General features: G+C 33.1%; 2 protein-coding genes and 1 long non-coding RNA gene across 7 annotated transcripts; 2 read left to right on the top strand and 1 right to left on the bottom strand.

Annotated features, from left to right (window-relative positions):
- Positions 1 to 3,357: 3,357 nt before the first annotated feature.
- Positions 3,358 to 4,619, top strand: LOC135146274 (uncharacterized). 2 transcript variants are annotated; one of them, XM_064078439.1, is made up of 8 exons: positions 3,358 to 3,507; positions 3,583 to 3,653; positions 3,707 to 3,759; positions 3,885 to 3,952; positions 4,007 to 4,063; positions 4,122 to 4,205; positions 4,301 to 4,436; positions 4,494 to 4,619. In XM_064078439.1, exons 1-8 carry the CDS (start codon positions 3,415 to 3,417, stop codon positions 4,505 to 4,507), a joined length of 576 nt encoding a protein of 191 aa, XP_063934509.1. In that variant the 5' UTR covers positions 3,358 to 3,414; the 3' UTR covers positions 4,508 to 4,619. The 2 variants fall into 2 exon arrangements, with proteins under 2 accessions (XP_063934509.1, XP_063934508.1); XM_064078438.1 differs by having other exon boundaries at positions 4,491 to 4,619.
- A 5,781-nt stretch (positions 4,620 to 10,400) lies between these two features.
- Positions 10,401 to 10,884, top strand: LOC135146281 (uncharacterized). The gene is made up of 3 exons (XR_010283772.1): positions 10,401 to 10,476; positions 10,584 to 10,777; positions 10,829 to 10,884. It is a non-coding gene; the product is annotated as an uncharacterized LOC135146281 (long non-coding RNA).
- A 6,759-nt stretch (positions 10,885 to 17,643) lies between these two features.
- Positions 17,644 to 21,972, bottom strand: LOC135146264 (uncharacterized). 4 transcript variants are annotated; one of them, XM_064078425.1, is made up of 22 exons: positions 21,890 to 21,972; positions 21,552 to 21,750; positions 21,071 to 21,142; positions 20,563 to 21,016; positions 20,366 to 20,508; positions 20,160 to 20,292; positions 20,020 to 20,108; positions 19,877 to 19,951; positions 19,780 to 19,829; positions 19,662 to 19,728; positions 19,540 to 19,614; positions 19,410 to 19,482; positions 19,185 to 19,354; positions 19,044 to 19,129; positions 18,916 to 18,982; positions 18,762 to 18,854; positions 18,628 to 18,708; positions 18,405 to 18,525; positions 18,252 to 18,350; positions 18,105 to 18,194; positions 17,982 to 18,049; positions 17,644 to 17,815 (listed from the first exon to the last, which is right to left on the bottom strand). In XM_064078425.1, exons 2-22 carry the CDS (start codon positions 21,666 to 21,668, stop codon positions 17,702 to 17,704), a joined length of 2,337 nt encoding a protein of 778 aa, XP_063934495.1. In that variant the 5' UTR covers positions 21,669 to 21,750; positions 21,890 to 21,972; the 3' UTR covers positions 17,644 to 17,701. The 4 variants fall into 4 exon arrangements, with proteins under 4 accessions (XP_063934495.1, XP_063934494.1, XP_063934496.1 ...); XM_064078424.1 differs by having other exon boundaries at positions 18,411 to 18,525; positions 19,540 to 19,606; positions 19,780 to 19,951; XM_064078426.1 differs by lacking the exons at positions 17,644 to 17,815; positions 17,982 to 18,049 and having other exon boundaries at positions 18,110 to 18,194; positions 18,411 to 18,573; positions 18,628 to 18,854; positions 19,540 to 19,606; positions 19,780 to 19,951.
- Between the last annotated feature and the right edge of the window lie 1,370 nt (positions 21,973 to 23,342).

The following is a 23,342-nucleotide window of genomic DNA, read 5'->3' as shown; positions in this document are numbered from 1 at the left end:
TTCGAGGCGATGATCGGGCACCTGCGCTACAACGACAATTTGCAGTCAGGTATAATGAATTTCTTCTATAACTCGTCAGTAACCTATACCTATACAGCTTTTTCATTAGGTTTAATAAATATAACCCTTCCATGCCTTGTGTCGATCTACGGACAAACTGTTGGATATACCACCCTGCCTTAAAGTGGAGGCCCACCTTATGGAGACAGATCTCTCACCTGTTAAGGGTATCAAGTCCTAATACTTAAACCTTAAATAATAACATTTAAAATTTTTAAGGTATGAGGTGTATTTTGCCACCAAAGAGGAAGAAAAAAAGCAGTGAATATAATATTTTTTCGTAGCTCATATGGTAAAAGTTAAGACTCTAAAAAGTCTCAAACGGACGGCACCTTATATAAAATAACTTTTTATTCAGGGACATTTAGGAGATTTCTTCTTTAATTTACCCAACTCAAATCCTTTAAATATTCAGGAGTCGTCATATTTGTGGACACCGATTCGACTATATAAGGTAAAAACCAAATACTGATAAACACAAACCGCTTAAAAACTAAATTTGGATTGGTTGCTGAAATTTTTGTATAAAGGTTAAAATATTTACTGAAAATCTAGAAATGCAAGCTTTTGCCGTAAAAACCACAGTCTTTCTTTAAAATTAGTGACCGTAATACTGTATAATTGGTCATTTTTCTTTCTTTTCTAAATACATTTGAAGGTTTTAACAGAACTTAAAAAAAAAGTTAATATACAATATAAAACTACAATATCGTAGGTGACATATTTGTTTTATGTAATTTACTCTATTTAGGGAAGTATTGTCGCGTAGCCAGAGAATAAGCAACCTCCAGGGTACTAAACTAACGCACAAAAAGCCAGTCCCCTTGCACTCTAACATAAACTATCATTGGCGTCATCATTGACAACAGGCTCTCTTGGCGCAATCATATTGAACATGTCACCAAAAAGGCTAAATTAGAGCTCAAACTACTGTAACTACACACGACAAGCTTCAACTTAATCTTACCGCTACCAGACCATAGGTGACCTACGCGTCTACGTCGTGGTCATATTATTCCCCTGCCATTATAAGGCCACTGGTTAGACAATGAAAAAGCTTTCTATAATACAAACATAATAGAACTGGTAGTTATTGAAAATTGTATAAGGGTTTTAGACCTTACAGCTCATTCGCTATAGGGATAACCCCAAAAATCTACTCCGATTCTTGTTTACGACATACTTCTAAGAAGTAACTTGCTCATACCTATGACTGCAAGCTTTGGTTGGGGGAGACAAAAATTAGAAAATTTATTTAAAGGAAATATAAGGTGGCGTACATAAGCATTGTAACTGTTCTAAGTAGCTTGTATCCGGATGAAATTAGGTTAGGGGAAAAACATTAAGTAAAAATAGTTGTGTTACAATTTTTAAGTATAATTAAAAGAAGTAAAATACCGGTAGTCTCAGCCAATAAAATATTATTTATAAAAATTGAACAATTTAATAATAGAACTACTTAAAAAGGATTTTAGTTAACTGAAAATTGGCTAATTGAATAAGATACTTTTGTTTGTTAACTATTTGGTATTGTCTTTTAAGTTTTTACTTATTTTTACTTCTAAATGACCTTATTTGACTTTTCTAAAAATCAGCTTCAATAATTTTTCAAATATTCAATGACTGAAACAAGTGACCGCCCAAGTAAAAAAAATTCTTTGTTAAGCTAACATTAAATATTACTAAAAAAAATTAAAACAGATTTTCTGTCCCCAGGCTTTAAAACACCTTTTTTCGGGTGTTTCACCAATATACCCATTTGTTTACTTCTTACTTTTTTCCCATGCCTTATTGATGTTTACAATCAAGTAACCTTAGATGAAAGAGATGTAAACTTGTAAGTTTTGGCTTCAAAATTAGCTTTTATCCAAATTATAGTTAAGGTTATTTATAATAAAAAATAGGTTCGACTATTGTTGTTGGCCATCTCCGTTTGTGACTCGGCAATCTTTAAGAAAAAAATATGTATACGCAAAAATTTAACATTAAGGTTATCATATTTACTGTATTCTGTTACCTCTATAAATAGGGATATAAGTCGGCACCGGCATACGATTGTCTTGCGGTAAGTTTATTTCCACAATGTGTTTCCTATCAGAACGCATCGGAGATAGCCTACCATACTAGAGATTATAAACAACATTTTGGTCCTAAACGCTAATATAAGCACGTCGATAAGTTATATATAATAAAAGTCAAAAGTAAGTTGTTTAATTTAAGTCATGACACATACACTTAATGTCCTGAATTACATTTTACATAATAAAATGTTAATTTGCAAAGAATTTTTCTCTAAAGACCTATAACTTTACATAATAAGGATTCAAATGGATATACTGTAGGTATTAGAAACGACGCGGGGTAATATTATATGGAATACGACCAGGCTCACTCTATTACAAATACGCACTGTCAAAGACATAAAAATAGAGTACTGTTTGCGCGTGGATTGTGTGGGCCACAGCGATAACTCGGTCAATCCCGGTATGATGAATTTAACACGAATTTAACCTGACCGATCTTCAGTGGCCTCTATTAGAGTATCCTTCAATCCGTGGTTCTAATGATTAGCCCATGTCAGAGCGCGTGCTGAACACGTATTAGAATTTATGAAGGCGAGGTTAGATATATGAAACTATAAAAAACCGAAGGAAGAGAAAATTAAACCCACCTTGAGTTTTCTTATCATTGCTGTTTAACGCTGAGCGTGTCTAACCTGTTTTCCTCCGCTCTTTAGTTAACGGGAAGCCGTAGCTAATCTTACATAAATGAATTACTTAAGTTCTCTCATAAATATTAAAGTAATCATCACTTGCATTGCCGTTTACAGATAAAAGTTGCTGCTTGCTTTTCATAGTTGATACGTCGATCTCATACGACCAAGGATGCTTTTTTAATGCCTTGCCTCGTGTGACCTTAGTTGCTATAGCAAAAAACTCTATTACATAGCAGTTACTTTGTGGTTATGCAAATTATTTACCGTTTACAAAATTTCCAATAAAGTTTTCTTCACCATTTTTGCTTTACTTGCTAAGGAGTTAAGCGATAACAGTTTATATAAGTTACAAAATCAGGTAACGATATAATTATAAAGTATAAATAAATTTACAAACTCCTCAATCAATACCTCAAAAAAATTTGCGACGTTAGTTGTCCTGCAGGGCTTCTCTTTACTGTGTTGCTAGAGTATATTAGTAAGGTTAAGTTAAAACGTACCCCCACCGACCTTGAGTATGCATGTCAATGCTCTAACACAAGAGCCACGACGAGTCCCAAACTTTGCTAGATTCCCACTAATCCATAATTAACCTGTCAGTTTCTACTCAGTCCCCCTGCACTTCACATCTCGGTAAGATGGAGTTAGAGCCGTGTGATTCAACTAAGGCGGCGTTTGCGGAGTCTACTTTGTATCTTTTATACCAAAGAAAATTGAAGGCTCTTCTCTATGTATCTTTAATATATATCGTTTACCTCTTTTTGATTATAAAATGAAGAATCTACTTTTTCTAAAAAACAATGTAGGAGCAAGCTGCACTAAGCCGAGATTTAGTTTTATATCAACAAAAAATTAAAAAACTACTATATTTAAAGGAGTATATTTATTTTTAGCTAAATTTAATTTCTTATGATGACTTTGGTTACGCAGAAAAGCTCTTGAGGATATATTGCAAAAGGGTTTAATATCACTTTCTTCGACTGGTGGGGCATTTTTCTTCGTATTCTACTTTACCTGGAAAAGACATTTTTATCTTAAAGTTTTGACATCGCCTTAGCTTATCTACTCTTTTCTACGTTTTGTTTACTATATGATATATGACCTAAAGATGAGTGTGAAGGTTTAGAAGAGGAAAGTTCAAGTGACGAAGTGTCCCTCTTCTTTAAAGGAATTGAGGTATTTAGCTTAGGGCTTCTATATTAAGATAAAATTTAGTATTTTTTCCTTTAGGACGAACATATAGAAACTTTTCCTAAGCACTATAAAAAGGCTCATAAAACAAAACCTGTATATTTTGGGCTTTTTTTTTTATTGGTTTATTTGAGTAATATGAGCCATAATAAAGCTTGAAAAATCTTCGAAAAATTCAAAAAGTTGTAAAGCGAAATTCTGTCGAAGCTTTGCTGTCTTACGGAGTCCCTATTGCAGAGTTTACTTAGTTTTTTTGCTTTAATTTATCAAACCTTTTTTTTGCGGGGAAGGGGGGGGGGTGCTTAAAAAAATTTATTACTAACTTTTTTGCAGAGGCACACACCACTTGACCCAGACTCAGGTCAAATTTACTGTGTCTACGTCGACAGTAGAACTGGAAGACGGTGTCGCCAAGTTATTCACCTCTCTCAAGCTACTCAACTTTGTCATCACCACCGAAAAAACGAAGGTTTTTATTTATGACTTTTAAATTCTTATTGGACTACTGGAGTAATTACCATAGAAGTCTTGAGAACTTAAAAACCTAGTATCTGTTTTACAGTCTGGAGGAAATACTAAAAATATTATAATAAAGAATCAGCTGGCCCAGCGCATAAATTCGGGGCCCCCTTTTCTAAAGGGTATAAGCTGCAAAGGGACTTTTTATAAAAACTCTTTAAATTCATATTTATGAACCTAGCCATGTTAAACTGAAAAAGACTGGATAAATACCTAAGTGATTTAGTACTTCCACCTCTGTAGAGTCCCACGTAACCTGGCAATGTTTATAAGCGGCGTTGCTAATTTTTTATTCTATTTTCACATAAATTATATTTCGAAGCCATGCCTAGTTTAACAATTGTAAGCCCATGATTAATAATTTAAGGAGTAGCGAGAAAAAATAGCTACTCCGTTACAATAGTTTTTTGTTTTTTGACGCGTACCGTTAAAACGATGAAATTAAACGAAATTATATTATTCAAGGCAATTTCTTACTATCTGACATTGGCTGAAACTGCGTGTTAGCGCTTTTGCCAAAAATTTTAACCAAAACTATTTTATAAAGGCCGAACTAGACCAACTATTAGAGCCTATATATATAAACACTAGAATTATGCATTGAGAAACTTGGTTTAAGTGTTGGCGAAGTTTCAACAGCCCTAAATTAATTCCAAAGTTTCCTTATTTTTGGCAGAAGACAAGACTCTGGAAGGTCGTAAAATTTCTAACTCCGCTTTAGACAAAGTTATCCCATATAATTACTTGCTCACAAATAAACTTCCTCTATGAAGTAAAGAGTTAAGTAGGGCAAAGTTTTTGTATAAGTTCTTAACAAAAATTCTTAATATTTCACCTTATAAGGGCAGTTTTAATACAGAAAAGCATAAGGACTGTATTTTTCTTAGGTTTGCAGAAGTATTTAAACTTTTTTTTAAAATACGACCCCAAAGAATTTCAAGCGGACTGAAAAGTTAAATTGGAAGTTTTCCACGTTATTTTGAGGGGATTAAGATAGTAGACTTCTACTTCTTGTCAAGAAAAACACCAAGATGAAAAATTTTCCCTTCCCTCCAGGCTAAGTCCTTTTAGGTCAAGTTGTCTTTATACATTCTAGTGAACTCACTTTACTTCTGTAGGCTGAAACTTTAAAGTAATATTTATGTAAACCTTAGAATCGGCTCGCCAACTTTGCTTCAGTGTAACAAGTACAAAAAAGAAAAATACACAAACGCACTATTCCTTGTAATATGAGGACGTTTGGGGTTCTTGAGCAAGCAGTTGGAGCACAAGTGGCCGTCCTTTATTAGGTAACAAGACCAAGTAAAGTTAGGAGATTTAACTATTACGAAAACAAATATAACAGAAAAAAATCTGTTTTTTTAATAGCCAAGCCCTCTCTCAGTTAATGTTATAAATATTACATCAATTGTTTCATTTTGGACATAGTATTATTAGTTTAAGATAGAATAATTTGTTACAATGTCAATAATATAGTTTCGTATTTTACATAATTCACTAGTTTTTTTTTAATATTGGACTGAACGATATATCGTGTTTTCTGCCTCGTAAGTGACTTAGTAAACATATCAGCAAAATTATTTTCGAATTTATGAGAAATGTGGGAGTTTTGGGGATTCGCAATCATACGATATTTTTATGTGAATATAACTCTTAAGATTATGTCATAATAGAATGAGTTGTGTATGCCATCTACACGTAAAACAAGTCTGTCAACTGTTGGATTATTGCGAAATTTTTAGGGCTCCCAGAGAATTTAAGCGTTCCAAGCAGTAGAACTTTCTTTGCAGGGTTTTCTTTAAAAGTTTAACCAAAAAATTCAATTATCAGTTAAGTACAAGTGCAGAAAGGCTTAAAAGAATGTCGATTATCTAGCAGGTAAAAAAAGTTGAAAGAAAATTAGAAAAGGGGGTACTATTATAAAACTTCAATAATGTATAAGAAAAAATTTAGACTTGGTGATAGAGAGTAAAAATTAAACGAAATAAACATGGAGAGAAAACGGCTAGGAAATAAAGGAAAAAGGAAGGACAAACTCGTGAGCCTTGACGTAAAAAGAAGAAAATCGGTTGTTTCCACATCGCTAGCCATTTTTCCATATACACCTTAAAAAGAATGAATAAATAAAAAAAGATTCTAAAATTAAACCAATAAAAAGTTCAATCTTTGTTTATAGTTTTAACATTATTTATTTGATAAAATTAAACAAAATATCATAGGTTTATAATATATTAATTTGTTTCAGCATTATTAAACTTTTTCGAGAAGCTGAGGTCAACAGAGACCATTTTCTCTATAATGTGGTGGAAAATCACAAAAACCACTAACAGGTGCCCAGGACATAGAGTCCTGAACGCACACGTCATTTTTTATTTTATTGAAAAATACTATGCCGCAGTGCTCTTTCCTTTTTACATATTTTTTGTCAATGTTTTGTAGATGGCGGGTATCAGCGACGGCCGGCCCAATGCTATCAAATGTAATATTCAGTGCTTTTAACCTTTAACTAACTCTACATTATATTTTTTTGTAATATGGTTATGTACTCTATTAATTTATCGTTTATAACAGTTCCTGTAGCTTTAAGTCTATAAGATCGACATAAAAAAATTTAATATACAAACTAAAAAGATGAATATCAATCGAATTTTCGTAACGCTCTTTATTAGTTTTGTCTTCTCGCGAAGCTCGGGTGGCAGAGGTTAACAACAAAACTTCAAGCCTTAATTGCTAGATATAGTTAAACGAGCACAGAGACACTTTCAGTCACCATTATCACGCCGTTATTAAGTGGCGATGGGGTTTATTAATGGTAGTTAATTTGTTGAGCGATGCGCAAAACGATGCGCAAAAAAAAAAGGTCAATCTTTAGCCGACCTCTACACATACATTCTGCAGTGTTGTAATAGCATTAACTAAAACAGCTTGTGGCGTCACCAGCAATCGCAAATTTATCATCTACCCAGCGATGCATTGAGTTTTGAGTATTTAATACCTTACGAAAAAAAAAATGACAAGCTAATTAGCACAGTATTGTATTTGCTTTATTAAAAACTATCCATGCGGTTTTTCAAACTTAAAATGGAACTTTTAAGATGCGTAGTTCTTGCATTCTTCGCACCTCAATGAATTCCAAATTTAATTTTTGAAGTTACTACAACTCCAATTCGTTATTGTTAATTAAATAATATCAAGAAAATACTGAAAAATAAAATCTTTATTTACAATATTATCTATTAACTAGGTTATTTAATCGATCACTAGGAAGATCAGCCTATAGATGATCAGTATATTTATGTACTGTTTTATAATTGGATCTAAAACAATTATCATATTATCATAGCTAAAACAAGAACCAATTTAGGCCTATTAATTGGGACCCCAAAGCCGAACAAAAGTAATATACGAGGCGACACAAACCAGAGAGCAAAGAAAATTTAATCCCTCCATTAAAAATAGCTATGTTTATATATAAATGGTGCGGTTTAGTATATACTGTCGATGTAATAATTGATATACAAGTCACTATTGTTATTTCCACGTGAGCTAAACGTTGTCAAAATTAAATGGTAATTCGATCATTGTTACGTTTACTAAATAAGCGTTAATTCCTAAATCGCGTGCTGATGAGCGATCAGTTTTGATTCTCTTAAACTTTAACAGTAAGGCGATATAATTTAAAATTCTGTTCCATTATTAACTATAAAATCGTGTTTTTTAATTATCAATATTAATACATAAATAATAACATATAAAAATTTAAATTTTTATTTTTAACCATTTATATTTTAACAAGCTAATGCCATGTTTAAAAAAAAAGCTAAGTATTTACATTTTGTGTATATTTATTTCAAAGCGTGCGGTATTGTTTTAAAGCTTTTTCTATTGGTGTCTAGTCTAATGAAAGTTTTAAGTGGCATTATTTTCTCTTTGAATATAATGTGGTTTGTTGCACTTGTGGGCACAGCCTTATGGCTATTTTTATCTTTTTCTTCTAAGCAGGTTTAATTTTTTCAAAATAATATTTTTTAAATTAAAGCTTAATTTACTTGAAGTTCCATATCCTTCAACCATAACTTTTCGCTCTCAGGTTACTTTTTTTTTTTGCTCTTCCACTTTCTACTGTTCAAATATTTTTAATTATTGGAACAGCCTTATTTCTTATTTTTTTATTTTTTTAAAAAACATAAGATTTTTTTTAATTGTAAATGAAATAGCTTAGTATTCCTGGGTCTTGGTATACCTCTGGCAGAGAGGCACTACGGTTATATATTTAACACCTTATTTACCTGTCGAGCTGCACTTTATTTCATTATTTTCTTTGCTTGTTATTATATTTATACATTAATTTGTTGCACCACAAGGAATTTTTATCCTATTTATAGCTTATTTTTTTTAAAAGCTCCTACTTTAATTATTTTAAATTTACTTAACACAATTTATTTTAATAGTTTTGTAAACAAAGCATATTTGCATTTTACATATTTTTTTTAAAATTAATTATTAAGCTTATGCCACTTTTGCCACTTTTCTTTACTACAGTACTTCTCTTCCTTTAGTCAATATATAGTTATTAGCCCCGAATTTTAAAGGCATGTGCATCTTTAAATTCTTAATATATTCGTACATTTATTATAAATGTGCAATTTTATTTGTAAAATACTTTATTTTTATTACTCTTATCAAGAAATATTTGAGCAAAGGATATCCAATATGCATATCTATAACTGAATTTATTAACTATGAATTATAAAAGCCTTCTAAATTGTCTTATTTTACTTATGAAAAATTTATTTTAGAAATGCCCAGTTCGCATGTTTATATATTTTTATAGAATCCATTTATGTTAATATTGGTGCAATTTCTATGTAGCTACTACTTATTTTTTACATTTACAGCTCTTTATATACGTTAATTTTTCAATGCGCAGCTTTTTTATAGTATTCTGTTTATACTATTGTTAAAAACATATGCAAGTATAACAGCCCTTTTAATCTTTTTTAAGCTTGAATTGTACAAATATTAGGTCATTAAATTTAGCTCCCTTTCATCGCTTTTTTGTTTGATTTTAATTCTCTTCTTTCTTCTTAAAAATATTCAATAGTCTTTACCTCTAAAGATTTAAGGAACCTTAAACCTTTAGAGGTATTGTTTTTAATTTATTTTTATTTTGTTTTCTTTTACTTTGCCTTTGTGATTGTTATTAATTAACTATATTTGTCTAACGAAAATATTATAATATAGCTATTAATAGTTTAGTTCTTTCTCAGTAGTTGCTTAGTTTGCTTTTCCTTAGCTGTTTTAGTTTAAAAAGAAGTAAATAATAATGGTATAAAAAATATATACAGTTATAATTATATAGAAAAAGCATAAGAAAATAATAATAAAGTAGTTGGACCTTACAGCTTTTTCCTATTTCTAAAATTGCTTGCCCAATTTCTTTGTATTTTAAATGTAATATTTAACAATAATAAGGTTAATTTTACACCGTCGTTATATTTTCTATGCATTTTATTCTACTTTGACGACTATTTTAATTATACTAGGAAATCGTAATTTATTTGAATGTTTTATTTTCGTTACACGCTAAGAATACTGAGACAACTTTTATAAAATCACTTTCTTTGTATAATTTATAAAATTATATTCCTGTGTTGTTTAACCTATCAACTTTTATAACCTAGTTTATATAAAATAAATATTTTTTGAGTTATGCTTTTTATATAACATTAATAACTAAACTTATTAATTCTGTGAAATTGGAATTAAAAAAAGAAAAAGCCCAGAAGAATTCTGCAGATCTAATACAAATGATACATAAATTTATTTTATAATTTTATGTGTAACTTATATAATAAAATATCTTTATCATCATAACTATTTTAGAAGAAAAAAATTTATTTACTTATCTCTAGTAATATTATTTATATTGATTATCAAGGGATCATCTGGTTGTCTTTCCGTATTATTGTCTTGAGTCTTGTCTCTAGGTACGTTTCTGTTTATTCCATTTATGGCTTACCTTTCTCTATTTTAGGGTACCACTTTTTATTAGGCTTCTAATATAATTATAAATATTATCGCCTTTTTATTTTAGATGTGTTGGAGTACTGTTTATTGTAATCTGGCGACCGTAGTTGTTCAGCCATAACATGATCAATCGCTCTTGCGTGAACATTTATACTTACTGCCTGCGTTCATGGGCTTTGTTGCTTCTTGTATATCACCATTAAACGTTTTTACTGGCAAAATAGTCTCAACTAACAGTGAACCATATTAAAAACCTATTAAGTTGTTTACTTTTTTCAGATAATTATTTATAAATATAATCCACATTATTAGTAAGAAAGACGGTTAAAATACCTTTGTGGAATATTTCTTGAATGGAAGAGGAGCTTACACAGCATATTAGTTATACTTAAACTGCATTAAAAGTGGGCCAACAGGAATGTTGACCGCAAGAAAAAATAATAAAATAATTAAAATACATGAAATTTTAACATTTTTTTTAAACTTTTTTATGTACAAATCTTTCTATAAATTTTTTTTAATTAGAGATTTTTGATTTTTATAACTCTAAACATTATATTAATTATTTATTTCAAATATGTAAATATTATAATATTGACAGTTATAAATAAAAAGTTTTATTCATTTAATAAAGACAAACACATTCAACGTGATATAAAGACAGGAAACCAGTTTTATATATATAATTTCTGTCTAAAGTTTTTTTTTTATAACCGTTATAAACGAATGCCGTCGTGCAATAGAAAAGCGTTAACAGCTCTTCGATAAATTGTGTACATGCTCATATCAACTGTTTTATCCAGGTTTTAAACAATTTTAACTGTACTCTTCTGTGCCTGGCTAAAATACTTCGTAAGCTAAGGCTTACGTCACAACTTTTTTTTATTAATGATTCTTGCGGATGCTCGGCAAGCCGAGCGCAGACCACGTCTTGATTCGGGCGCAAGTAGGCGCCCGTACATCCCCAGGGCTAGGAGGAGTACCATGAATGCACCGATTTTATAGGGGGGAAGTGCAAAGTGGTTAGCCTCCCGGTCCCCCACCGCAGACTAAACGATGTTCAAAAGATTTGGCTTCTCAGATCGGACGGGTTGGAGTGCTCTTCGTCAGTGCACTTCCCCAAGTCACAGCATTAAAGTTAAAACAAGATATATATACACTATCGTTAAAAATTGTTTATGTGTTAAATTTTTTCGTTAAAATTCTATAAGGCTTTAATTAATTAGTTATATTGGCCCCTTATATATAAGTATAAACTGAGATCTATTTAATGTAGTTTGTATAGAGGAATTGCTTTCTTACTTGTTTTTATCGCTTTTTGAAGTTCAAGTATCGATTGAGACGATTATGCATGTGACCCCCTTCTTGCAAAATTGTTTGAGTCTTTCTACGAAATTTTCATGATCACTCCGCCGTAGAGGGTTATTTAAAGCTTCTGAGTAACTATAAAGGATAGCTTATTAAAAGACCTTAATTTAATAATCCGTTTCAATCGATAAAGAAAATGATGTAAAATGTCTTTTAGATCAAGGCAAGCCTTATACTGAGATCGCTCGTGGATATGATATCAGAAGGCCATATTATTTCGGATCAAGCTTAATATGGTTCAAATTGCCCTTGCAATGAACCTGGGCCTCAAAGATCTTGAAAAACAGGGATGTAGCTCGAGTTATACGACAAGTGACATTGGGTGCATTTAAATCTGCGCAGATAGCTTTAAAAATCATAAAAACAACATTAAATGCACCAGTTTCAGGACGACTGTATCGAGAGCATTGCATTCTGCTGGTCTCCATACGAAAAAAAAGTTAATTAAACACTTTGACAGAGCGCCACTAGCAACTAAGATTTGAGTTTGTAAAGAAGTACGAAAATTGGTCCATTTTGACTAGGAAAAAGTAATTTTTTGGGACGAGATCAAGATCTTTCCATATGGTTCAAATGGTTTTAGGTGGCGTTGGAGGCGATTCGGCGATATCGAATACTTGATCAGGAGATACAAACTTATAAACATGGGAGAGGATCGGTTATGATATGGTTCCTGTGTAACAACTAAGGGGGTCGGATATGGAAAAGTGACAGGGAGCATCACCACAAGTACGTATTTATAGATTATTAAGACTAACCTACCCAGAACATGCGATTGGTATGGCCTTGGTCTTGGTGAAATGGGTTTTCAGCAGGATAATGTCTCATGTCACAATGCATTATCGGGGCGATCATGGCTCCAATTACAGTCGTCCCATGTGCTAGACTGACCTCCTACGACTCGGCTCCTGCTAACTTTAACGAGCTTTGGACATGTGTACAATCAGAATGGACAAATATAACACCGGATCAATGCTACAATCCGATTCCAGTATGCCAAAGAGGCTACAAGCAGTGATTATGGCATAAGGAAGCTATACTAATTATTAAAACCTGGTTTATTAAACAATTTTTTCTACGTGCAAAGTTGTTGCTATAATCTTTCATTTTACAAGCTCATATCTTTTCGAATATTAAACCAATTTAAGATCAAGAATTAACAAAATGTAGCTAGGACATAAAAGTTATGGTGTATAAATTTTAAAGTAATCCATTACTTTATTGAAAAGTTTTTTTATGTTAAATGGAAAAATGCAAAACATTGAAACAATTTTGCACGATAGTGTACAGCATTATTACACGGAAACACCCACAAGTCATATCCTTAATGAAATATTCATTAGCTTTCATAGTTAAACTTAATATAGCCAATAATGGACAAAAAGATTCAAAACTATCTTGCTATTGATTCAAGACACCTATAATACTGACATAGCGTAACTTACAACAACTGTATAATCCACTCTGAATTAAAAGACGTTGAATTAAGAGATGCCTTTATTATAATATACGACGATACTTTATTTATTGGCGATTAAAAACAATGTTTAAAGTTACTAAAGACTACGATATAAAAACTACTAGATAGTTAGAAAGAACACTGGGAACTGACGTCGAATATAAAGTCGTTTCGCTCTAAAGCAGTCTACTACGTCAGTAAATTTGGAGGGATTTTAATTAATAAAGAAACTGTTCTAAATTTTATAAAACGAAAAATAGTCTAAATTGAGTCTTAAAATACAATAAAATTTTTGGAAAAAACAACTTTAGAACACTTTCTCGACAAGAGATAAGGATTGAGTATAGAAAGACATTTATGCTCCCATTAATTATGTAAAGCTTACGATTACAAAAAGTTATCACAAAAAGGGGTCTATAATTGTTATTTTCCCAAAGGGTCTGGCACCTTGTACCTAATTAGTAATTCGGCAGGCATGAGCAATATTGTTGCACGAACGAGTTTATAGCTAGCCTCCCCCCTTGGTGGGGGGATTTTAGGTTTTGTTACAATTCTTTATAGTAAAGCTCTTTGTTACTTTTGTTCTTGACTTTTCTGCTTAACTCTCAGTTGTTTCCCATTTTTTCTTATAGTTTTAATTTAATATAATTGCTTTTTTCATATTTTCTGATTATTATTATAAATTTTGGTTACTTTACTGTTTTTATCGTCTTTGAAATTTTTATTACTCTTATTGCTGTTACTTTCGCGCCTTTTATCTCGATAGAACATTATTATCTTTACTTTGATTAGAATATAACAGTTTGGGTAAATGGGTAAATCTTAAAAAGTCTTATCCAGAATAATTACCAACGTTTACCTCGCAGCAATTATCAAAGACCCACTTTAATAACTTGTATCCTCTTAACCTAATAGCTTCTTGAAGTAAAGAACTTCTGAAAGAACCATAAAATATTTCATGGCAGGGCCTTTAATAAATTTTTGGTAGAACACTTAAATATTAAACATCTATGAAGGACTTCTCCGCATCAAGACCAACATCACCATTTACTAATTAATCTTAATTCTTCGATTAAAATTAATGAGAGTAAAGAGATTTAAACTAATTATAATAAAAAACTTATCTATCAATTTTTTTGGAGGAACAATAGCAATCTAATTTTTTATAACCTAATAACTACAAGGTCTTACCCGTCTCCAAATGAAAAAAGGATTTTGTCTCAACCCTAAATGTGTCTAATTTTTTTTTTTAAAAATTGTGAATTTTCATCTACTTTTATAGGCAGATCAGATCAAAATTTAATTTGGAAACAAAAATAGGCTGTGAAGGAGAGTTATCATAAGTTATAACAAAAACCCTCTTTATTCGTATAGAATTACTGTTTGATTACTATATTATAAAGGAGGCCAGCTTTCGACTTATTCAATTATTAAATATAATCAAAAAAAATTATTAAAAAATTTAGACACCTCAAGTTCTTTAATACGGAGAAAAATCAAGGACCAGCAATTATGACAAAGGAACAACATAAGTCTGAAAAGTTTCCTTTTCATAAGATAATGGAAAAAGACCAAAACTCACCAGACTACTTAAATACAAACCCTACATAAATGGAGGTATATATTCAACCTTTTTATATAGTTAACTATGTGCTTTTTCAGTTAAATGAGCTCTAATGAGGAGTTACAAATTACTGTGCACCCGATGATAAGTTTAATTTAAAGATAGCGTTATTTAAAGTGCAAGAGCTAATTGTACTAGTTATAAAAATATTAATAATATGCGCGCCTGGGAGCCGCGCATAAAACCTTGTAACAACGTACTCGCTCGAGGAATTGTAATCTGTCGGGTGTAGTGCGGAGTGGTTTACTAGATGGGTTCTAGTTCTGCAGTTCCCTTTGCTACTTACGGTTTGGGCGCTATAGTTAAAACGTAAGGATTACGCGAGCGAAGTTTCGGACTTCCAAAAGGTAAAGCGTAAAAGTCGGCATGCGGAGGTTGAATAATTACTCAATAATTTGAGCCTTTGTGTTACTGGCTTTCGTACGGAAATAGGGTATTTAAATGTAAGTCCTGTTGGACATGAACCTCCTACTAAAATACTACGTCAGTTCTAATTACACTTTATTAGCTTACTTTTTAATTTGTAAATTGCTTAAGTTTGCACCGTATATATTAATTCATAAGATATACGGACGATACGCTACCCAATTGGAACAATAACTCTAATGCCCAATATTGAACTTTACTGAACATAAGATGCATCGTACCAAATTGCTGAACTTATGAAAATGCTATCTTATTTTCTACTTAGACCTTATATAAAAAATGAGCAAGGGCCGTGAAAAAGAAAGTGCAAATCTTTTTAGTATATATATAGGACTCTTACTGCTGTGTACCCAACAAGTGGATTTTTTGATTTTTACATAAAAATAGGATAATTTCCTGAAGAGGTTATCTTAATAGGTATTTAAAACCTTAAATGATTTACACTATAATTATTTTAAAAACCAAAGAACACCACTCTGAACAATCACAAAAATTTTGAGGAATCTAACGTTTCTGGTTGAAGTAGATATTTTTATATCCGTTTACGACCCATTCGAGATTAAAAAAAATAAGGTTTTAAAATATTTTTTAAGCAAAAGATTTAGAGATTTAAAAATTGAAACTTATAATTCCAGGATCCTACCAATTTAAAAAGATCTACTCTTTAATAGAGCTTGTTTATCTTCATATTTATAAAAGTAACAAAAATGTAACCGTTACTTGGCTAACTTAAAAGAATTTTCTTACCAAAAAGCACCAATTCAAACCACAAGCACCATTGGTAAGCACAATTAAACTTTTGCCATCTACTAAGGGGAGCCATGGCAGTACAGTGAGCACCCAAGCTTAAGGTACAGTCATAATAAAAGTCAGGACTACCACTTTTTACTATCTTTTTTTTTCGTTCACAACTCGGGTCTCATCTCAAGGGCTAGACGCGCCCTTGCTTCTCTTTTTAATATAGAATATTAATTTTATACTACAAAAGGCACAGGAATGAAAAGGGGAACTAAAGTGAAAGCTTTAGTAAAACTTTATAAAAATGCAAAGCAAGGCTTGCAGAACTTCAAAAGCGGTCCTCCCTTCTTTCATTTAAAATTTAAACGAAGCGTCTTTCATAGCCCTGCCTTATGTGTTTTTGTCTAAAATATAACCGGTGTCTATTAGCCCCATTAGTAAACAATGGAAATTTATGTTTTAAGTTAAAAAATACTTTTGACATAGACAGCTTGAGTCCGAACGGTGAAGCACGGTGCAAACTTAGTTTGTGTTGCAGAACTAGTAAAAATAGGGGCGCTGTGGTTGCAATGATGTATACTTGTGATTGGTCAAGCGTTAAAGATTGTAAGTCGTCTTTTTTTAAAGTGAAAGTATTGAGTATTTTGTAACAACTATAAAATAAAACCTACGAAAGGTTGGTTGACATTAGGAAGAGTTGAAAAAGTAAATGCTAAACATAATTTAGAAAGTACATTTAGTTCAAAGTCATAGCGAGTCTGCTATACAATTTGTTTAAAAACAAACAACGATATTACCGTAAAAACTGAGGGAATATTGACCATATGAACCCTTTTTCTTATATTTATTGCAACTAATCATTACTTTTTGAATAGTCATTGTTATCACCTGTTTGGAAGCTCGACCATCCACTAAGGTATGCCACACTTAAGTACAGCTGGTGAGAATTTAATTTAAACCAAACACTATTCTCGGTTTTGGTTTCTCGATAACACAGAATAGAACTTGTAATCTTTGAAGACAAATTAAGGGATTGGGGTTTATTCAACTTATTAATAAACTGTTATTATTTTCTTATTGTCTGCCCCTTATAAGCGTAGGTTCTCTTATTTTAATTACTATTAGATAATAAGATTCTGAAGGCACTTATTAAAAATTAAAGCCTACTGCTATTTGCGTAATACTCAATTTTAGACTCAAATTGTGTAAAGCCCCATTTTCGAACAATCTTTTCTCTATAACACGTATTTCTCCCTAAAAACTTTGAAAGTAAGTAATTTATAACTTAAAAGGAAACCCCATAATGGTGTAATTGAATTCGCTTACATATCTACCTTCCAAACTTTTAAAGCAATATTGTAGTTCAATTTTTTATTATGCAAAAGCGAAACACTAATTTTACAGGCTTCGAAAAACTTCGGATGGAGCGTAAATGTTTACGATAAAACCCCTTTTCAATCCCGTTGTAAAAAGTGTACTTTAAGTAAACTAGACTTAAATACTTGCAGAGACGATGCGTTTCAAAGGTTTATTATATGTATTTCATAAAACAAAACTAAAGCGGAGGCTACTAAGATAAAAGTTTCCACTTCGAATATTCCTCCATCATTCTTTCCGTTATGGAAGGACGACAGCTTTCCATGGCAGCTTCCAAGTCTTCCTTGCATATCTCCTCTCTATCAGGCTAAGAAATTAATGTTAAACGTAGTAATGAATTGTGAAGCACACAGTAAATATAAATTATAAAATATTTTTTACGCCTGCATTATATATACAAGCAGGCAAATCACTGCTACTAAAGCATTCTAGAGATAAAGCTGTTATAAAGCAAAAGAAAAATATAAGGCTACCGAGTTCTGCAAAATTCTTTTCATTGAGTGCACGATTGCTACCTGTAATAAATGTTTTAGGTCGGCCCCTCCAAAAAAAACATATTTAAAGATTTCATTATTATGATAAACAAGATAGTCAACCAGTAAAAAGAGGGGTCTTGGCCGCAACCAACTTTGTGTCCACCAAACTAGAAACGGGGCGGCCCGCAAGTAGTCGCCTTATGAGCTCCTCTAAGAGTAACTTGTCTCTCTTGAAGGGTTGGGTTTTAGCCGCGCAAGTACGGATACCGCGAGTGTCGAGGTCGGGCGGAGAAACAAAGATGGCCTCGTCGAGCCGTCCAGGACGCAAAAGACTGGGATCAACTGACCATGGCGCGTTAGTAGCCGCTGTGTGGTATAGTTAACAGGGACGAGGGCGACTAGAGCAGACGCAAAGACAACGGGCACCCAATAAAAATACTCCAGAGAGCGGAGAGGAGCTATCAAGCTCGTATAGCAGTTGAGAAAGTACTGTCCTTTCAAAGGTGGTGGAAACATCGCGATGGCCAAATACTGCTTGCATCTGACCAGAATATAGATTAGCTTAACAGGGAGAAGTGCTTCCATCAGACTAAGAAATATATGTATCGATTATAATCAAACTCAGTCTATAAAAAGTAATAACCTCATCAAAAAATAAGACACAGGGCGCCATTGATCGAGCTCTTGCATAAATGGTAGAGATTCTCTTTTCTGATTCTCCGATCTGAACGAGCTGTTGAACAAATTGAGTTCAATATAGCAAGTTATAGAAGAAGCCTCTGAGTAGATGAGTTCAGGTATGTTGAAGGAGAGGAACTGTGCACTCGCCTCGTAAGCCAAAGCCTTGGCAATCATGGTCTTCCCGGTCCCCTAACGGTATCATTAAATCCAAGATAGCCAGCGTACAGCGTACAGCACAGCAAGCACGAACGGGAGGGCCGTATAGTAATAATCCGTTGTTCAAAGTAAACTTGGTTTGTCCAAAGAGATCTCTGTGCCTAAAAGAACAACACTTTTAATAGGATGGTTAATGAAAATAAAAATAAAAATAAAAATAACTTGAAAAAAGAAAGAACAGTGCGTCTTAAGCTTTCTTTAACGTGTGAAAGACCGCAAATACTGTCGAAGGACACGTGGTCCACCATCTATTATATATAAAGATCTTTTCATAGAAGCAGAGTGGTTGGGCATAAGACGGGCTTTGTCCTTCCCACTCCTTCTTAGACGGATTTTCTTCGATAACGCACGGTAGTCATCAAGAGTGACAGGAGTCGAACCATCACAGTCGATTAGGCTTCGGAAGAAGAGAAAAAGATCAACTGCTTCCAACCCTTGGCACACTTCGGCGAGGTCTTCTTTATCAACACCTTCTAGGCGTAGTCCTCAGTAAAGTTATAACAAAACCACAAAGGAAAAAAGGTTCACCGAGGCGAAAGCTGGTGAGTTTTTCCTCGAGTAAAGCTATGCGCTGACATTGTGAAATTTCCTTTATACTTACCTAAAAAAAGGAGCGAATAAGCAAAGCGAGTCGCCACGCAGGAAAGATGGATCTCACCTTATCTATGAACGCGGGGAGGACAGAAGGATGCACGTGGCTCTCATTGCTGGTGATTCCAATGATGCTGATCTCCTAGGAAATATGGAAGATGGTGACAATCGTTTAAGAAACAATAGTACTTCGTGAGGGTTCGAGAAAAGAGTGACGAAAGTGTAACGCAACTGCAGCAAGTCCTCATCATCCACACTAAAAGGAGGGGTGGGCAAAGAAACGACGCATTAATGTAATAAATTTTACTTTCTGGGGAAAAGACTCTCGAGATCATCAAATAATATGACACATGGCCTCTGCAAAGCACGTCAACGAAAAAAAAAGCACTATATATGGTTTTTACTCTAATAGAGGCTCGTTTATAGAACCCCTTTAGTGCAAAAGAAAGTTTGTACTTTTCGCTTGCGCAAAAAAATTCCTAAAAGTATATTTACACACTATTATGTAGAAAAATATGTACAACAAAATGCATAGAGATAAGCTGACCTCAGTGGAAATGAGCGTGCTAAAATCGATCTCTAAGAAATTTTTGCCGCTGGTACAGCAAAAATTGCGGATTAGCGTGCTTTTGTCTGCTTTTTTTTAAAAAAAAATTAACGACTTCAAAAAAAAATTTCAGAATTTACCAATTTTCGAAGATCCACTAATTAAGATTCCAGTCGCAATATTGGAGGCTAGAAGGGCTCCGAATAACTTAAGATCCGGAAGAAATAAGGTGGAATAATGGCGCAAAGATACAAGAGTTTCCGGTGTTTCTCTCTGCAGCTCAACAGTAAAATAGGTCAAACCAGCCACACTCTTAGAAAATACTTTCAATAAGTACGTAAAGCACCGTCACTACAACTGAACACTCGCTCGAAACCGCAAAAAAGTCATCCTTTGTACTTTTGAGACGGCTTGGACCAGAAAAAAAGATTTCGGTGATCGCCAACAACAATAGACTGCCGTCCAGTAAGCGTAAAGAGATCAAAGAGCCTGCAACCGCGTGAACCAGTAACCAGCGATGCTATAAAGAATATATAACTTTACCTTTTCGCACTATTTTAAACATCAACTGAGCAACTACATGGCCAGGAGGCGGGAGTGTACCAGGGTTGTAGCGATACTGGGAGGTAACTGGCGACTGCATTAACAAAAGATTTGTCTCGTTTGAGAGAATAGGAGAGAGGATGACTTCCTTCGCCACTGAGAACCTGTAGAAGGCAGAAAGATCCGCTATTTCAACAACAGTAGACGACGCTGCACCCTCATAATTGTTAACGACGCAAGAACAGCTTTTACGAAGACAAAACCAATCTATAATGTTCAACACCACCACCAACTCTTCACTTTTATAGCTATTATTGCTACTACTCCTAGTAGTATTGTCAATAACCTGCTTTTGCAAATTTAGATCTTTAAACGAAAAAGATTTTACGGAAGTTTCATCTTTTTCTCTTGCCGTCTTATTTTTTCCTGTTATTTGGTTGTTTAGTATTTCCCGCTAAATTATTTGCATAGTTAAAAAGTTAAAATAACGTTTTGCATTGGCCTTTACAGGATTTTCATTTTCTAGTGAGGTTAACTGTTTAAAATACAATCCGTGTAGACTTGATAAACACCCTTTCAACTGAATAAAAGTAAAAAAAAAAAAAGGTTTTACGAAAAAAAAAGTATACTTTAAATTACACTTTTGGAAACATCAATAAAGACATAAAGTTGTTCGAAAAAAAAGTAAACAGTTTCTTGGGAAGATATAATATAAGTTAAGAATATTATTAAAATACGAAATAAAAAATATATATTATCAAGGAATAAAACCTCTAAATTACAAAAATAATTTATTAGAGTTTTTAGGGCAAATGACCAATCTATAAAATTATATTTTGTTGATTAAATATGCTACTGGAACACAAAACTATGTATATATTGAGGTAAAATATAAAGCCAGAACTAAGGAATTTTAAAAAAAAACAGAGAGAAGAGAAATTGTCCTAGAAAAAGGCAAAATATTATAGGCAAAATTGTAAATTAAGAACCTTAAGTAAAATATATCTGCGACTTAATGCATCTTCAATTGTGGCGTTCAAGAACTTTATAAAGCATTCACCTTCCTTTACCGTTTTTGAAAATTCAACTTTAAGTCCATTATACATGAGGGTTGTGATCCAAGATATTTCTATTTCTCCTTAAATAAAACTTGCTGTAAATGTCTATTTCTTCTGACAAACCCACCTGCTGCAGAAAATTTATAATTATTTTTTACTAAACGAAACTACTTTATTTGGTTTTGTTTTTTTCAAATACGTTTTATATTAAATTATAGCGCCTTATCAAGGAGTAATAAAAAAGTAAAATAATTATATACTGGACTAACCTTCACACAAGGAAGTTAAACATTTGTGTATGCGCGGGGTCGAATTATAACTCACTAGAGTGTTCATCAACTTGACTTTTTTTTTAGTACTGGCATACTACCATCGATCTTCTTACTAAGACCTTCAACCGGTTAATCTTGTTCCCTTCTTCTGCAGGGGTTGGAGGCAAGTGTCCGCCAGTGTAGACTCTCTAGAGAGCTATAAAGACTGTCCCGAAGGACTGGAAAAGCGGAAGCATATCTGCCCGGACTCCAGCTATTCGGCCTAGTGTGGTGGGGACCGCTGAAAACCACAACCGGGAGAGGCAGTCTTAGGCACAAGACGCTAGGCCGCCTGGAGACACAGGCCAGCACCACTGTGAGCCAGGCCTCCCCGATATTGATCAATTTGTTTCATGCTACAGCTTAAATTTTTACAGTTACTGGTTACTATGTTTACCTTTTGTCGACTAGGTTCAATTTGCAAGAGTAGGTCTATGGAAATCGACCCTAAACGACAGGCTCGGTCTCTAAAACAATCTCTGATAAGTTTGAGTACCATGTTCTTAGGGATTAGGCAGCAATCCACAAAACATGAAAAAAGTGATAAATTTAGTTACCTGTGAATGTAAAATCAATCTATTTTAAGCCCCAGAATTTGGCCTGTTAAGGTTAATACGCTTCACAAGCTCTTTTTAAATGACTTTGGAACATTATGAAAGGTTATAACGTGTCCCGAACATGCTAAACCCTCAGTAACTCAAAATTATTCTAGACTAATAGGAAGAATATAAATACAAAAAATTTTAATATAAATAAATCAGCCCTCATTTCTTTTTTTATGGTCTTCTTGTTGAATTCCGTGACTTTGCAGTTGCTCCAGTACCATTGAGCTAGGCAGCTTTGGCTACTGAGTAAATTAAAAATATACAAGTAAACCAAAAACTATATATAGCCTGTTTAAGATTTTCCCTCCGGTTCAAAAGTGAACGGCGGCCCTAAGGAGGTAGGAATTTTATTATTAAAGTATCAGGTCACCACTCCCTTACCTTATTAAATGATCTTAAATTATTAACTTAATTTCGTTTTAATTAATGCAAGATTTATACTTAAACATCACACTTAGTACTAACCAATTTTTTCCTTGGGAAGGGGGAGGGGAATGCGAAAGGTGACTCGAATTTCGAGCAATCGAAATCAAGTTCTTAGCTTTCCCACCACGCCAAAAAGTGGACGACTCTTTTTACCAATCAGCGAAAAAGCATCATATTGGGGGTTTAAAATAAAAAAGAAAGAAGGGGAAGCCCATTCAAGGAGCCGACCTCAATAGTAAATCATTAGAGCATTGGGCTCTTAGTCTGTAAGAGTTCCCACAAAACTTTAAGTGGAAGGCCACCTTAAGAGGGAAAAAAGAGTCACATAGTCAAATTTAAGGTTAGGAAAAGAGCTGATCAACTTCATTGTAAGCTTACGA

The sequence above is a fragment of the Zophobas morio genome, unplaced genomic scaffold, assembly GCF_036711695.1.
Source record: "Zophobas morio isolate AGI-343-1 ecotype UQ-CSIRO unplaced genomic scaffold, CSIRO_AGI_Zmor_V1 ptg000221l, whole genome shotgun sequence".
In the NCBI taxonomy this organism is placed as follows: domain Eukaryota; kingdom Metazoa; phylum Arthropoda; class Insecta; order Coleoptera; family Tenebrionidae; genus Zophobas; species Zophobas morio.
This window is presented reverse-complemented; position numbering and strand designations above follow the sequence as displayed.

Bases quoted from the DNA above. Each gene is read 5' to 3' on its own strand.
- LOC135146274 (XM_064078438.1), top strand. From the start codon at position 3,415: ATGGAGTTAGAGCCGTGTGATTCAACTAAGGCGGCGTTTGCGGAGTCT. The intron at 3,953-4,006 runs GTATTTAGCTTA...TTTTTCCTTTAG, and splicing joins TCTTCTTTAAAGGAATTGAG to GACGAACATATAGAAACTTT. The intron at 4,064-4,121 runs GTATATTTTGGG...GCCATAATAAAG, and splicing joins AGGCTCATAAAACAAAACCT to CTTGAAAAATCTTCGAAAAA.
- LOC135146264 (XM_064078424.1), bottom strand. From the start codon at position 21,668: ATGTATAATGGACTTAAAGTTGAATTTTCAAAAACGGTAAAGGAAGGT. The intron at 20,509-20,562 runs GTAAAGTTATAT...ACGCGGTTGCAG, and splicing joins GTTTAAAATAGTGCGAAAAG to GCTCTTTGATCTCTTTACGC. The intron at 19,729-19,779 runs GTAAAATTTATT...CCCTCCTTTTAG, and splicing joins GAGAGTCTTTTCCCCAGAAA to TGTGGATGATGAGGACTTGC.